The 15,434-nt window shown below is 40.8% G+C and overlaps 1 protein-coding gene across 3 annotated transcripts in view; it reads right to left on the bottom strand.

Annotated features, from left to right (window-relative positions):
• Nucleotides 1–15,434, bottom strand: part of EPB41L4B (erythrocyte membrane protein band 4.1 like 4B) — a 180,049-nt gene that overhangs the window by 124,646 nt on the left and 39,969 nt on the right. For all 3 annotated transcript variants that reach the window (XM_054192140.1, XM_054192141.1, XM_054192142.1), the window contains exon 2: nt 1,014–1,118. In XM_054192140.1, coding sequence (XP_054048115.1) covers nt 1,014–1,118 — 105 coding nt within the window. The remainder of the gene's footprint in view (nt 1–1,013; nt 1,119–15,434) is intronic.

Genomic DNA, 15,434 nt, shown 5'->3' with positions numbered 1-15,434 from the left:
TTCAAAAGAGCCCTTCAGTTTTGCAAATATACAGGGAAACGGGCATCCTCTGCTTCCTCAGACAGGTCTTCTGCTTCTGATCTGCCCTATTTCTTGCTAGGAAAGGATGTTTCGCTCTCCCTTTCTGCTTCCCTTCTTTCACAACATTACACAACTCTCCTTGCTAAGTAACTATTACTATTATTATTATCATCAGGTTCCCAATTAGGTGATCTGACAATCAGTGACAATGTAATCTGTTTTTTCTACTATGAACAAGCTCTGCTTATTAGCTGTGCCCTTATGATCAGGTCCATCATAAAAGGACACACAATTTATGTAATATAAATTTTATCAGGAACACACACTAAACTTCCTAAAAAAAGCCAAGCCATTATGGACATTCAAACATCATTTTGCCAGGATAAATACATACCCTTAAATTAACTGGGGTATTAGGATAATGTTTAATTAGATAATACCAGTTTTCTCTTCCCCAAAAACATAGATTCCCTTTCTCAATATCAAGTTGTTATAATATCTGGATAGGTTTCCTTTTTGTTCTTTAAAGTCATTGGTAAAACACAGATCACAGTGCAGCTGGTAAAACACTGATCCGATCTAATCACATTGACCCGTGCTTGCTGGAGAATAAAGCTGAGAATTCTGAGATGATACAGTTCGAACCTACTTTTCACAAGATGTCAATATTGCAGCTATATTTTACCATTATTTTATTCTAATAGCATAGAACACATCTGTCTTCTGTTACTTTATGGAAAAAACATTTAAATACTGACCAGATAACTTAAAAGCAAACACTTATTTTCTAAGTCTGTATATTCTCTATGCACGACCCAGGTTGCTGTCATACTGACACGTGTAATGTGAACAGACAAAGGAAAAGATTAAATATATAGCAATATAGTTTAACCACAGGGCTGCAGTCTTTTAACCGTATCTTATTAATATATCTATCTACCTGTATCTGTAAATAAATACATTTATAATTAATTAACTGAAGTTACACTTACTGTAACCTGGGAAGCATCCATGAATTGCAGGCCAAAGTAATCTGTTTCCACGAGGTCCAAATGATATACAATCTGGTCAAACAACTCCTGTCCCTTTGCATTTTTCTGTAACAGAAAAGAAAGTGGGGTTTTTTTGTGTGTGGATGTGGGTTGGTTTGTTTGGGTGGGTGGGTTTCTTTTTAAGTTCGAATGGGGGAGAGGAGATGCACAATGGAGAATAATACCTAAATAGTCATTCTGTTTATTCTAAGGAATTGTATTGACATTTCTTTTTATTTTCTTCAAGAAAGAAAGTGACATGTTGCTCTTGTCTGCAGCTATTCCAACAGCATCAGACTTCACTCTCAAAGAGAAACTTCCAAAGTTCACTGTAACTCAAAGTGGAGGAGAGAAAGATTTATGTCCTGTAAGCGTCCTAAGTCACAAAGCCGACACTTTAAACCCCAGGAAGCCAAATTCTCCAGTCAAAGCTTGCTTGACACACTGCCTGAAATCTCCTGGCTGTTACCACATACCAACTGCAGTCACGCAGTGCCATACCACCATTCAAGCTGCAAAATAAATTCTGGACAGCTTGAATAGTTGAAGCGCACTGTGAAGAAAATTAATGGGATTTGATAAGAATCTTTTCAATAGTGTTGCTAATTGCAATCGCATTTACAGTATTTAAATGGAGAAACAAAAAAAAAAAGGCAGGACAAAAAAAAAAAAAAGCTACAATTCTTATTTGGCATGCCATCTGAAACACAAAGTCATGGAAACAAAACGAACCCCGATTATGGGCTACGGGTACTAATAGAAAAGTTAGCTGATCTTAAAGCTAGGCTGCATTGGCCTGTGAACTTCTTCTGAGGTTAAGCCAAGAATTTAGATACCCAGTGCTTCAACTTCAAATGCTAGAAGCAACAAAGCTTGGAGGTTACAGGTGAGTAGGAGGAAGAGGAAAAAACAAACCATTTTTTCATGCAAACCCTGTTGTGTTACTTGGAGAAGGAAGTTTTCAAGTTCCTGTCTAAACAAAACCTTTGGCTAAAAATACATGAGATGATCATAAATCTCAGTAAGAAATTCAAGCTACGGGTGTATTTTATATAGAAAAATACAGATCTGGTATCACTTTTGTGCCTGTTGTCCTTCATACACCTTTGAGGCCCTCATATACCTTTGAGGATTTGGTGTTTTTTTAATTTTTATTTTTTAAAGCTCTAACATATTTGGCATTCCTACTTCCTCCCAAATTGTAGCAAAATTCACTGATTTCAGCTGAAGGAGAGCTAAACAGTATTCAGTTCCTTTAGTCTGGCTTTCTGCACAAATGCAACATCAACTGTAAGATGCAGAACTCCTGTCCAGGATTCCAAGCTGTCTAAAATCTGTGTTCTCCAGCAAAAGACAAGCAAGCTTAGGTGTAGGTAGCAAATTTTATTTAAGTTGAGTTTTTGGGGGTATGGTTTTGGGTTTTTTTGACAGAAATCAAATCTTATCAAATTTCAGGAACAGATTAGAAGTTCCATTAAAACAAGCTGCATAAAAACTTAAAACTAGTATTAAATCATCATTGTAAGATGCTTCATTATTTGGGGGGGGAGGGGCAAGAGGTGAATAACAGACATTCTTAATCAAAGTTCAAGATGCTATTGAGAACAGATGAGAATACAACAGCTTCTTAAAGCAGTACATTGCTAAGAAACCATCATCTTTAGGTGTACAATAATTGCTATAAGCCAAACAGAAAATTTGCTAAAAAGTATCTAGAACACATTTTCTCATACGTAGTAAATTCAGCACTTGTTAAAAGAAGCCAAATCAAAGCACAACAGAATTTAAACTGATTCTGCTCAAATGAGGGAGGAGAAAACCCTCCAAAGCCATAAAAAAAGAAATGGTAAGGCATGAGGAATTCACAAAACTAGGAAAAACTGATTTGATGTCCTATGATCACTCTATTCCTGGCATTATGGCATTAACTACCAGTATGTTTATCTTCGACCGCCACACACCCAATAGAAAGCAGAGAGAGCACACTCCACCTTCTGTACCCAAATAGTAGTTAATGTTCAACATATGTGCTACATGCAGAATAGCTCTGCACTGCACGGCTAGACCATAAAATGCAGTATTACATACATAGCTTACAGGAGATTATAACATTTAACTTGTCACTAAATGAGCTTTCCCAGCAACTCATACCATTTAGATGATAAAGCTGCTGCAATCAACAAACTGATGACCAAAAACTTTCTTTGAGATGTTAAACCAAAGGAGGAGATAAAAGCGACTGAACTCCTTTCCTCTACTACCAGTAAAGGATGACCTGCTCTCCTTTCTTCTGCCTCTTCACTGCCTGACAATCCTGGGAGTCAAACTGCAGACTGATAAGTTGTGCATTGAACAATACGGGTGGTATATGCAAAATAGAAGGGGTTTTCCTCGGGAATTACATATGCCCACATGCATAAAAGTGGTCTCTAACAGCAAAAATGCTCAAATTATAAGACACTTCTGATTTTCATGGTCTTTTCCTCCTCCTGTCCTTCTAGATAACACAGAAGCTAAAAAAAAAAAAGTTTCCTCTATCAAAACCTGGTACCACATAAAGAATATGAAACTGATTTCATACAATAAAAAAATTCAAAGTAGATCTAATCAGTTGGAATTTAACAAATGGCACTTTCTCTACAGACTCTCAACTTGTACACATTTTTGGAAGATATACGTGGAAAAAAAAAAAGCAACCTTCAACTAGGAATATTTTACAGTCCTACCTTGCTAGACAGATGGTTCAGAACTGTCAGATGTAAAAGACCTGCGTAACTTGCACCTCAAAAAAAGGAGTATATGGCAACAAACAATATACACATACTACTATATACAGTTGCTACTTTGTTGTTATGAAAGTTACTATAATTGGAAACAGTGATGTAAGGGAAGTTCCAAAACTTTGTTTATTTGGTGGAGAGGGGGTTTGGTTGGTTGTGTTTGCTGTGTTTTTTTTTTTTTTTAAAAAAACACAACAAAACCACTGGCAGTTTCCAGTGGAGTGTTCCTTGGAACCCAGGAGAATTTGTGCGAGTGCCTTGAAACCTCACAGGCAAACGCTGGGGGAAGCATTTCAAGTGTCCAGCTTACAAACAAACTACAGCTGCAACCCAAGGTAAAACTGAACTAGCATGAGGCAGTCACTTGAGTCATAGAATTGCCCTTTCAGATCATCTAGTCCAACCATCAACCCAACTCTGACAAAAACCATCACTAAACCATATCACTAAGCACTATGTCTACCTGTCTTTTAAATACCTCCAGGGATGGTGACTCAACCACTTCCCTGGGCAGCCTGTTCCAATGCTTAATAATCCTTTCAGTGCAAAAATTTTTCCTAATATCCAAGCTAAACCTCCCCTGGTGCAACTTGAGGCCACTTCCTCTTCTCTTACCGCCTGTTACTTGGGAGAAGAGACTGACCCCCCCACCTCGCTACAGCCTCCTTTCAGGTAGTTGTAGAGAGCGGTAAGGTCTCCCCTGAACTTCCTTTTCTCCAGGCTAAACAACCTCAGCTCCTTCAGCCACTCCTCATAAGGCTTGTTCTCCAGACTCCTCACCAGCTTCGTTGCCCTTCTCTAGGCCAGCTCCAGCACCTCAGTGTCCTGTGTTCTCTTTTGCCTCTTTGGCCTTGAAGGAATATAGAAAGACTGAATTACACTTGCAGGTCAGGAAGCTCCATGATAATGAGAAACTACTGAGAGAAGGCGGGGCGGGGGGGAAGAAAAGGTGTTTCTCACATCAGTCAGCCCCATGAGCCTCCACACCTGACAGTGGTACAACTTTCCTCCACTCCATATCCCAGAAGCCCTCCTCAAATTTTCTTTGGGACCATGAATCATGGCATCAATGAAAATTCTTATGTTTAACGAGGACTTATTGCTGGGTCCTCCAACAAGGACTCAAATTGGTATAAAGCACCTTGTAGAGCCACAGCGACAGCTGCACGGCCCACATTTCAAGTAGGCTAAATCTTTAGCTGCCAAAGACATCCAAGTCTCAGGGACTGCACAGAAATTCTTGTCAGCTAAAACCTGACAAAACAAAGATTCACTTCTCTAATTAGAAACTCTTCCAGACTTGACAAGTGAATAGGCAAGAGGTTTTAACGTGCTTTTGGTGGGCATGAAGGAAAGGGCAAATTCATCAGCCAGGGGCATTTTACACCAACTGGCTCTGTCCAAACAGGCTGATCGGCGTTGATTTTAGCTCTTCCAGAATTCTTTGAAAGGTGCTGCTAACGGGCATGAAAAGGGGACACAGAAGCCAGAGAAGTCCCAGTTTAGTGCAGATACAGTGCAAGAATGCCATCCATCAGCCTCAGAGCACACCCAGCAAAGCTGGAGAGCTTCTGTGCTTCCCCAACCTGACGTGCAGCACGCAGCAACCAAGCACAGTGCTTTACATGAACACAAGTGGAGTGGCTGAAATTGAGTCATACTAGAGAGTTCAGATTACAGCATTACAAATGAACTATTAACAGATTTCAGAAACAGCTGAAGTTGTGCTTGGGAAAACAACCTGTCAAATAAGCCAGGAGTACCTGAAATAGCCTACAAGTTGACAAAATGATAATTGAAAAATGAGGAAAATAAATTACTGCCAAGAAAAAAGTCAAAGCCAATTAACTGTAATGTGTCCCAAACTGAATAGTGAGTAGTAGCAGAAATGAGTAGGTAGGGCACATTGAGTTTCTTTTTCTAAAGAAAGCACAGGATTATGTATTCTGCAATACGTCAAATATTTTTGCAGAGTGGGCTGCTATGATCTCATGGTCACAGACACCAGGTTTTTGCTTCTACTAAGTTAGTAAAGGAGCATTTGTAGCTAGTAATCTTCTGCTCTGCAGGCCTGATACTGCTCTATTCCAATGGCATCAGCATTTCTTCTCCTTGGCATTTCCTGGAACCAGGTAGCTCTGTATGTTCTGCTCAGTCCTCTTACACCTGAACTGTTATTAACTCGTTTTTCAAACCTACAACTACGGATTTATCTGCTGGGCATATTGCTTAGTAGAGAGAACTTGCTTTGCCTTTTTAACAGTCACTGGCAACGTTGTTTTCCAGCATTTCAGGCATACTACAGGCTAAACACGCATAAAGCCAGCTGGGCTTCTAGTTAGCCTTTGACTCCTGGTGCTTGTCATCATCTGTCCTTTAACTTGCTTTCTTCTTGATAGTGAAGCCCTCAGTTTCTCAAACACATTCACCTGTACTGAAAGAAAACAGTATTTGCACAATTTTAAGCACTGAAATGCAATTCTGTGTTCTTAAGAATCTGTTCATTGGGTCCCTTGGGAAGAGGGTGGGACAGACACCACCCTCCGCACCCTCTAAGCTTGGTCACTGGGAGGTGTGTGACTACAGTGCAGACATCCTTTGGGTCATGACTCTTGTAGGCACATCAGAGCTAGCTCTGAACTAAAAAGAGCTGCATTTTACACAGTCTAACAGCTTCAGCCAAGTACAGTTGAGGCTACGTCTGGGCTTGCAATAGCTGCACAGAAAACCACGCTATCCAGCCCACCAATAACATTTTTTCAACTTCCAGTTTCCATGCTGCCATCCAGAGATGACACTCTGCAGAGGGCATGCTGCGCTCTGCAAACTAGCCATGACCTTGGTGCCTGTCCCACCCTCCTCCCAGGGGACCTCATGATCAGATTCATAAGAATGTGGAGAGAGTTGTATTTTTGTGCTTGAAATGATGCAAATATCGCTTTCTCTCAATATACAAAAATTCAGCGTTAAGGACTAAAAGAAAAACAAGTTCTTTTTTAAGACATCGTACTTCCACGAGGCTGGCTAACTTGCTCAAGCTATGTGAAGATGCTAGGTTATTTTGTTATCCATCAACCATTGACTCAAGTTTCCAGTTCTGGCTCTACGCCCACTTGAAAATGTGACACTGTTGAAATAACCATTAAGCCTCTCACCCTGTCATAGCAGTAACAGCAGCATTGATTCAGAGCCTGCAACTGCATGCAAATTATATTTAAATGTAGTATGGACCATAGAAACAAACAGCATTCCTGAACATGCCCAGATGAAAATGCAACTGATGACGCACGTGAACTTTTAGCTGAAGGAAAACAAAATTAATTCTAACCCCTTTGAGAAATTAGTTAAAAACAAGAGCCCAAGTCGCCTTAATCTCCTCCTACAAAAAAATCTCCCAAAAGCGCCAAATGCATATACACACCACCAAAACCCCAGCCCTTCATCAGGAGACAAAAAAATCCCCTGAACGGCATTTATTTATTGTAACCTTGAGAGCACAAACACTTTTCTCCCAGACATTTTTGTAAATACCTCAAACTAAAGTTGCTATTTCCTGAGCAAAAGCAGCTTATGAGCAAAGCAAAAAAGAACCCCAACCAAGAAATCAAGCCACTTGCTTCAAATTACGCTCAAAGACTATGATAAAACTAGGGACTCTCAAAAATTAGGACTCTCGCAAGCCACATCCCATCAAGGGGATGGGGGAATCTCAAAGAAATAGCATACTGCCATTTAAGTCCATTCTCCCTGCTGGTAGATTGGCACTAATAGCAAAATGAGCTGGGTTTCTGCGACTAAGATGCCAATGAGAATTTGCAGACAGATCTTAAGAAAAAAAAATAATCCCCAAATAGTGGATATAGTAAACCTCACCACTGCTGCACGGCAGCATTTCTAAACAGCACTCAAACTCTCATCTCTCCGCCAACTGTTGGCAAGAACAATCAGTGTTCCTTCCCTGATAAACAAGATGGAAATAGGGATTAATGACTGCAAAAGACAAGTAGCACCACTGCAACTTTTTACAGGACAGCAACGATTGAAGGTAGTAAGTCTATAGAACCGGTATAGAGGAGAAGCCTGAACAAGAACAAATAAATAGATCTCCATTCATACCAGGCACTACATAAACCGAAATGGCACTGGGCTTCTAGTCACATCATGATACCTCTACCATCCTAGCACGACATTGTCCAAGTTTCTTGTGTCAGCCTAAGCTCTCTACCAGCTATGTAAGGGCAGTCATTTGTGAATAAAAAAATAAAAGTGAAAAACAAAACCAAGAAACCCAAAACACAAATTAAGGGTAGGGAAGAATAATATGCTATTTTCAAGCTCTGCAACAGGAATGAAGAAAAGATTTTTAATTATTCATAAAATATAAACTCATTGAGATCAATCAAAGATTGGAACAGCAGCACAGCATCGTATACAGAAAATATAGCAGAGAGGGAGTTACCTTACACACAGAACAATCACTAAAAAGCAAAAAACCATGCCAAGTAATCTGTTGGAAAGATGTCACATGTACAGCAACACTTAAAACATAAAACAGATTTCAAGGAAGTCAAGTGAGATTTGAAGAGTGAGTATTTTCCTTTGCCAGTTTGTGCATCCCTGCTTCAAGTTGCTTCCTTCCCCATCTCTGAAACACACTCTGCCTCCTCCTCAAGTGGACAAAGTACAACAGCAGGTGCATCAGCTTTGTGAAGGGATCTGTACAATGCTAACTTTTTCTGGAAGCTGGTTTTGCGCAATTGTTTTCAACATATGCACTTTCACTAACTGAGCTTTACGGTACGGCCCTTCAAAAACTACCCAGAGCCTCCAAAGTCCCTTTTGCTGGTGAAAAAAGCAGCATGAAACCATCCTGTCTCAAGACCTACATTATCTGGAAGGGAGAACCTTCACCACTTGCTTAGTTTTTTCAGGAAAGATGTCAGGGCTGCCCCATGCTGGACACAGTTGGTTCCAGCCATCTCCACAATGGATCCACTGGTTGCTGGTGGTGGGAAGCGGGTACTAAAGTCAGGAGTGAAAGAGTGAATTTGAGCCCGTGAAAGAGCTATCTTTATCCTGACCCACAAGCTTTCTTGTTCCTGTTTTTTCCCCCCATATTTTCTTCCCCCTTCCTGCTGATGAGGGGACTGGATGAGCAGCTGGGTGGGAGGCTGGCTGTTGGCCAAGGCTAACCCACCACCGTGGGGAAACCCTTATCCAGGGCAATTTTACATTTCTATCAAGTCAGCAGTCATCTGAAGGACATGCCGCCTTGGAAGAGCCTTTAATCTCTCCAAAAGCCACATGAAGGGCAAGCAGATACTACTGTGATGGGTGCCCTGTAAGTGCAATTACTATTGGCAATGTTAATATCAGCACTGACATTTTTATTTTATTGGACTCAGATGAAAGGGACAATAAACAGAAACTCTCACCATCACCTACATGTACTACTGGCAACACAAACATCTTCCCTGAGAAAAGCACTGTCAACGCTTCTAAACGGGATCCTCAGGCAACAGATAAAAAATACCATCAGCCACAGAACAAAGTAGAAAAAAAAATCTTTACTTGTAACTTTATGTTCTAGAAGTGGGTCCGGACTCCTGTTATTTCAAATACATACAGGTTACCCCATCACATTTCTACACTCAGAGGCACAATAAAAAAAAAAAAAGTTATTTGTACAGAAGGAAGATTCTTTTTCCCCCCTAGACTGCCAGCTCCCTCTCCTGACCTGCTTGATATACTGCATGCACCTCAAGTTCAAGTACACAGCTGAAGAAACACAAAGTAGCTAGGATGAGGAGAATAAAAACCTATGCCGAGAACTCTTAACCTACATGATTCCACTCGAGATATAATTTACAGTTCTGCACCCCTGGAGGAAGAGATAGAACTTGATAAAGGAGTTGATAGAACTAAGGGTTGTATAGAACAACAATAAAAGGATAGAACTAAAGGTTGTAGGTAGACCTATGGGTGTTGAAGTGGCAGCCACCTCTAAGAGACGATACCATCAAACATAACACATAACATCATGCTTCCCTTGCGTGACTCACCCATTGCTCTCCGGCACAAATCATGGTGGGATTATAGGTGCCATTTTGCTGGAGAGCTAGAGAAGATTCTAGGTAATGACTTTTAATTGCATCTGAGAAGCAACACAGACCCAGCATAAGCTAAATTGACCTAAAAGAGAACAAAGAAAGAGGCAAATGCTACTAGAAGAAAATCGCAGGAGAGTTTAGCAAGGACTCTCTGCTTTTTTATGCTAATGGCAGTACCAAAGTTTCAAAAGACATCTTTGCTTTCTTATACATCTGCATTTGAATGCTCCATGAATAGGAACGGTTTTAAATAGATGCAGTTGTACAAACAGAATTTTCCATATGGACATGTGTCTTTCATATACATTTTGCATGTAGGTGTGTCTAACTCAACTCTTTCCAATTTTTTAACTTGATTTTAAATAGGACACTTATGGCTGACTACAATAGAATGGTTTACTGATAAGGCTCCACTAGCAACCTTCCTCTGGCACAGACACAGCTACGACCAGCAGTAATGCCCAGTCAGACAACACACGCAATACAAGCCAGAAGTACCATTATATAAAGGAAGCCAGCAGGGTCCCTGCTGTCCCAGCCAGCCAAATCACAGGTTCTGCTTCCAACTCTTACCCAAGAGGTTCATCAGTGCAGCTGTACAGCTATATGCCTAGTAAAGAAGTGCCTCCAGGGGGAAGTTACATCAGTCTAACATCGCTACTGGTTTAAGCTAACAGCGTTTTCAAACCCCCTCCCCACACAAGCATCCATTTATGGGCCACACTGTACAGCCTGGTACGGGGCCTGTCCTGACAAAAGCTGTTTCTCGAACACCAGGTAACGGGGCAAGGAGGAGGCCGCAAAGCTGTGCTGTGGCTGGGAGGCAAAACCTAGAAAGGCTGCTCTAAGAACAGACATCTTACACAACGCCCTATAGGTCATTGCTTTTAGTGTATGGAACAGGCACTTGTACAACCAAAAAGGTACGGATCCCTTTAGAAATATTACATCACGTATGCTGCAGGAATTTACTTCTATCTATGTCTGGATAAAACTAGAAGTTCCATAGAACCACTCCTCTCTTATGGCATAAATACTGCGCACTGTTTCTGCTCACATAATTCACGTTCAATTGCGCCTATGTATGTTTTTTTAACTTAAATAATCCATACTATTTGTGGCACTTTTCATAGCAGAAAATTAATTCCACATGCATGCTAACATTAGCATTAATTACCTATTCCCTTATCTGACACAAAGTCTTATAAAGTCCTAAACCTTCCATATAAATCCTATTAATTATTGATCACCTTGACAGTTATAGCCACTAAACAAAGTTCAAAGATGCGAAACATAAAAGCAGTGACCACAAAGGGAGTTTAGAACTTGAGGACAAAGCTCTAAGGTGGTCCTCTACAGATTTAAAATGCAAAGACAAACTATCTTAGAAGTTACCTATTTATTCAGACAGCCAACAGACTTCAGCACTCTTCACTCTTTGTTCTTTCATACACTAAGCCACAGGACCCCTCCAAAGAATCAACTCCAATTATTTGCTTTTCTCTGAAGAGAACCAGAAATCCAGAGATTCAGAAAAGTCAGTAAAACCTCTTAAAAGACAGGTTTTTAATCAGCAGTTTAAAAAACAGAGAAAGACCAGGGAAGTTTGCCACTAAAAATATTTTATTTAGTGGGCACCCAGGAAGACATAATTCTTTTTAAACAGAAGCATAATTAGCCAAGTACATGTAATTAAGGAAGATTACTACAAATTACATTTCTCTCTAGAAAGACAGAAGATGCAATAGGAACAGGCATGTGTTTTTTACAAAAAAAAAACCCTCACTAAATTAAAGGTAAAATAATAGTTCAAGTTTATAGAAATCACCTCTCTCAGATGATGCAACTGCTCAGTGAGGAAAACCCTACAGCCAGACCTAGGTTTATTATATTGAAAAGAAGTCCAGCACTCTAATCTTCTCACTGCTGCAAAGGAATTATATGAGATATGATAAATTCTCATGCTATAGAATTTAACTTCTTGGTCTGTTATAAATATTCAGATTTGAAGAAGAAATGGGCAGCACTGAAATCAGCATCGCAGCACAATATTCTGCTTATCTTCATTCTGAAGAATGAGCAATGACGTCTCTGGGTTTTTTCTAATTAAAGAAAAACCATGTTTAAGGTATAAGTTCTGAGTGGGTACGTGAGGAGCAGAAAGACAAGGTTACAGCTAAAATTGATTTCTTCTATTTCATGCCAACCAACAGATCATCCAATCAAGTTAAGTAAGAGGCTGAGAAGATAAAAGTAGGGATTATTAACAAAGCCTCTGACCCAACAGTTAGCATGCAGAAAAGCACAGTATTGATCAGAATCTGGAAAAGTGACAGTTTCGAAAAAGACAGACAGAAAAGAGGAATCACAAATCTGCACAAGTGTCAGACTTTTCCCCTGCCAGGGTGCCCGTAAGCCGCAGTTTTTGCTGCCTGCTTGGAGGGAATATCATATGCCAGATATTCCAGAACTGTTCAGACAAAAATACAGATGAAAAATATATGATCAAAGTTAAGTGCTACATGTACATACATTCCAGAGAGTACAGATAGATTAGCAATAGTTAGAACGCTGCCCTGCATATGGTTTGATTTGAAAATCCAACTGCAGCAGGCTGCAGTTTTTACTAATTTGCAGGAAGGTTTGAATTTTGTCTTTCACTTTGAGGTTTGGCTGCCCCGCCTGTCTCCATGCCATTAAACGGATTCTGGTCATTTACACGGCAAGGGAAATAAAACAGAATCCAAAAGACTACAGTGTAAATTAAACCCAAACACCATAAAGGAGTAAAAAAAAATAAAGGTATTAACTGAAACCTTTGTTTATAAAGCAGACAAACAAAATCAGTAAGGGGCTCTTCTTCTCAGAATAATTTTATTTCACAATGAAAGTGAACATAGGAGCAGAGAATTCCCACAAACTCACAGTACTTCAACTAAATATTCAATTCGACGTAAATCACCAGCATTAATACCAAGCGTTCTGACCATCTGAAAAGCGACTAAGTGACTGGAGGATCAGATTTTGCTGTCCTAATTCCCTATTCTATCACTAATAGAAACAACATTTCTCATTTCCAGATTTAGGCAGAATCAAGAGCAAACTCTGGTTCTTCTGTTGGAGCAAAGTTATGCAAGCCAAACTATGACTGTAGTGACAATTTTGCTGCCTAACGGCTTTTAAATGACACGGACAACTCAGCTGACTTCAAAGTCATACACGTGTAGCCAGCAGAGCCTTTAACTGCCACCAAGTACAACGCTGTACCAATGACGCAGGAAAGACAAGTGTCAGCTCACTTGTTCAGCTGTGCCGATTCAGAAAAAGACAGCATGTGATGAAGTTTATTCAGGCTGAGCCACAAAGCACACATGACTGTTTATACAGCCAGAGAGTCTGTAGATTGAGAGAGATTCAGTTTTTCATCTCACTGTATAGAAAATACCATATGTTGGAGGAAAACAAGCAATTCAGGGGAAGAGAGTGATAAGCTGAATGCTCAATCACTCGCCTATCATGCCCACTGAAGATCTTAAATTATATCCTCTTTCCAAATCTTGGATGAAAGACCAGCAAAAGTTGTTTATCTCGACTGTTGGGTTTTTATCATGATTTCTCACAATATCCTTGCACCTGAGCTGGGGCATTATAGTCTAGATGGGTGGATTACTGTAGATGAAAAATGGCTGGATCACTGGACTACCTGGAAATCAGTTGTAAGTGGAATTCTTCAGAGATCTATCCAGGAACATATCTTGTTTAATACCATCTACCACATGGAGGAAGAGATGGACACATCTTCGGTGACTTCTTTGAAGACGCCGAGCTGGGGTGTGCAATCGACTTGTGTGAAGGCACTGCACTGACAAACTAGAGTTCAGGAAAGGGCTGTGATAGTCTTCAGACACTGGACCACATGTCCCATAAGGACAGGCTCAGGGAGCTGGGCTCAGGCAGTCTGGAGGAGAGAAGGCTAAGGGTACCTATGAGCAGGTTTTCAATACCTATTTGTGTTGTCACTGAAACGTCAGAGACTGTGAATATCAACTGAAACAGAGATTTCAACTGGTACGTGGAAAAAAGTTACACTATGAGGATAATTCAACATTGGAGCAGGTTACCCAGAGAAGGCATAGAATCTCCATGCTTGGAGGTTTCCAAGGCCTGACTGGATTAAGACGTGAACAACCATGTCTGAATTCAGTGATGACCCTCCTTTGAGCAGCAGGATGGACTGGATAGTTTCCTTAGGTCCCTTCCAACTTATCTAATTCTGTGGTTCTATGATATGACTAACGTTACAGTTCCCTTTCAGTTTTACCTACAACTTGCTAGAATTTCTAGCAGTCTTGCACCTTGCACACATTTATAAAATAGATTCAACATGTTGCACTAACGTATGCTCTAATGCTACCTACATTTTAAAGAGCACTTTTCAAATATTTTAAATTAGCTTGTAATCTGCATCCTTTCATTTGGGGGGGCACAATGAGCCTTTTTTAATTCCAAACAAAACCACTGTTGAATTGTTTCACAAATGCCTCCAGACTTGATTCTCAACTCCCAACAGGAACAATTCATCTGTAGTAACTAGAGTTAAAACTAACACTTGAGAAGAAAAGCCCGATGCGCAAAAAAGGTTTGAAAGCACACTGCTTCATCTCTGTGTCTAATTCTTGGATGCTGATGTGGGCTAACCTTGGCTATAGCCACCAGGTGCCTACCAAGCCACTCTCTTACTCCTGTGCCTTAGCAAGATGGGGAGTGAATAAGACTAAAAGCTCATGGGTTGAGATAAGTACAGGAAAAACACTCACCAACTACCATAACAGGCAAAACAGACTTGACTTGGGGAAGATTAATTTATTGCCAATTAATAACAAAGTAAGATAGTGAGAAATAAAAACAAAACTAAAACCACCTTCCACCCACCCCTCCCCTTCTTCCCAGGCTCAACTTCACTCCCGACTCTTCTACCTCCTCCCCCCAGGTGGCACTGGGGAATGAGGGCAGCAGTCAGTTCATTACTTTATCTCTGCTGCTCCTTCCTCCTTACGCTGTTCCCATGCTCCAGCATGGGATCCCTCCACAGGCTACAGTTCAAGAACAGCTTCAGTACACGACCTTTCCATGGGGCACAGTCCTTCAGGAAGAGACTGCTCCAGTGTGTGTCCCCCACAGGCTACAGCTCCTTCCAGGAGCCTTGCCCAGCGTAGGCTCTCCACAGGCTGCAGCTTCCTTGAGGGCACATCCACCTGCTCCAGTGTGGGATCCTCCGCAGGCTGCAGGGTGGATATCTGCTCCACTGTTGTCCTCCATGGGCTGCAGGGGGACAACCTGCATCACCATGGTCATCTTCAAAGGTTGCAGGGGAACCTGCTCTAGTGCCTGGAGCACCTCTTCCCTCTCCTTCTCCACTGACCTTCATATCTGCAGGGCTGTTTCCTACACATTTTTCTTGCTCCTGCCTCTCACAGCTGCTGCACAGTGGT

The sequence above is a fragment of the Rissa tridactyla genome, chromosome 2 (genome assembly GCF_028500815.1).
Source record: "Rissa tridactyla isolate bRisTri1 chromosome 2, bRisTri1.patW.cur.20221130, whole genome shotgun sequence".
NCBI lineage: Eukaryota > Metazoa > Chordata > Aves > Charadriiformes > Laridae > Rissa > Rissa tridactyla.
This window is presented reverse-complemented; position numbering and strand designations above follow the sequence as displayed.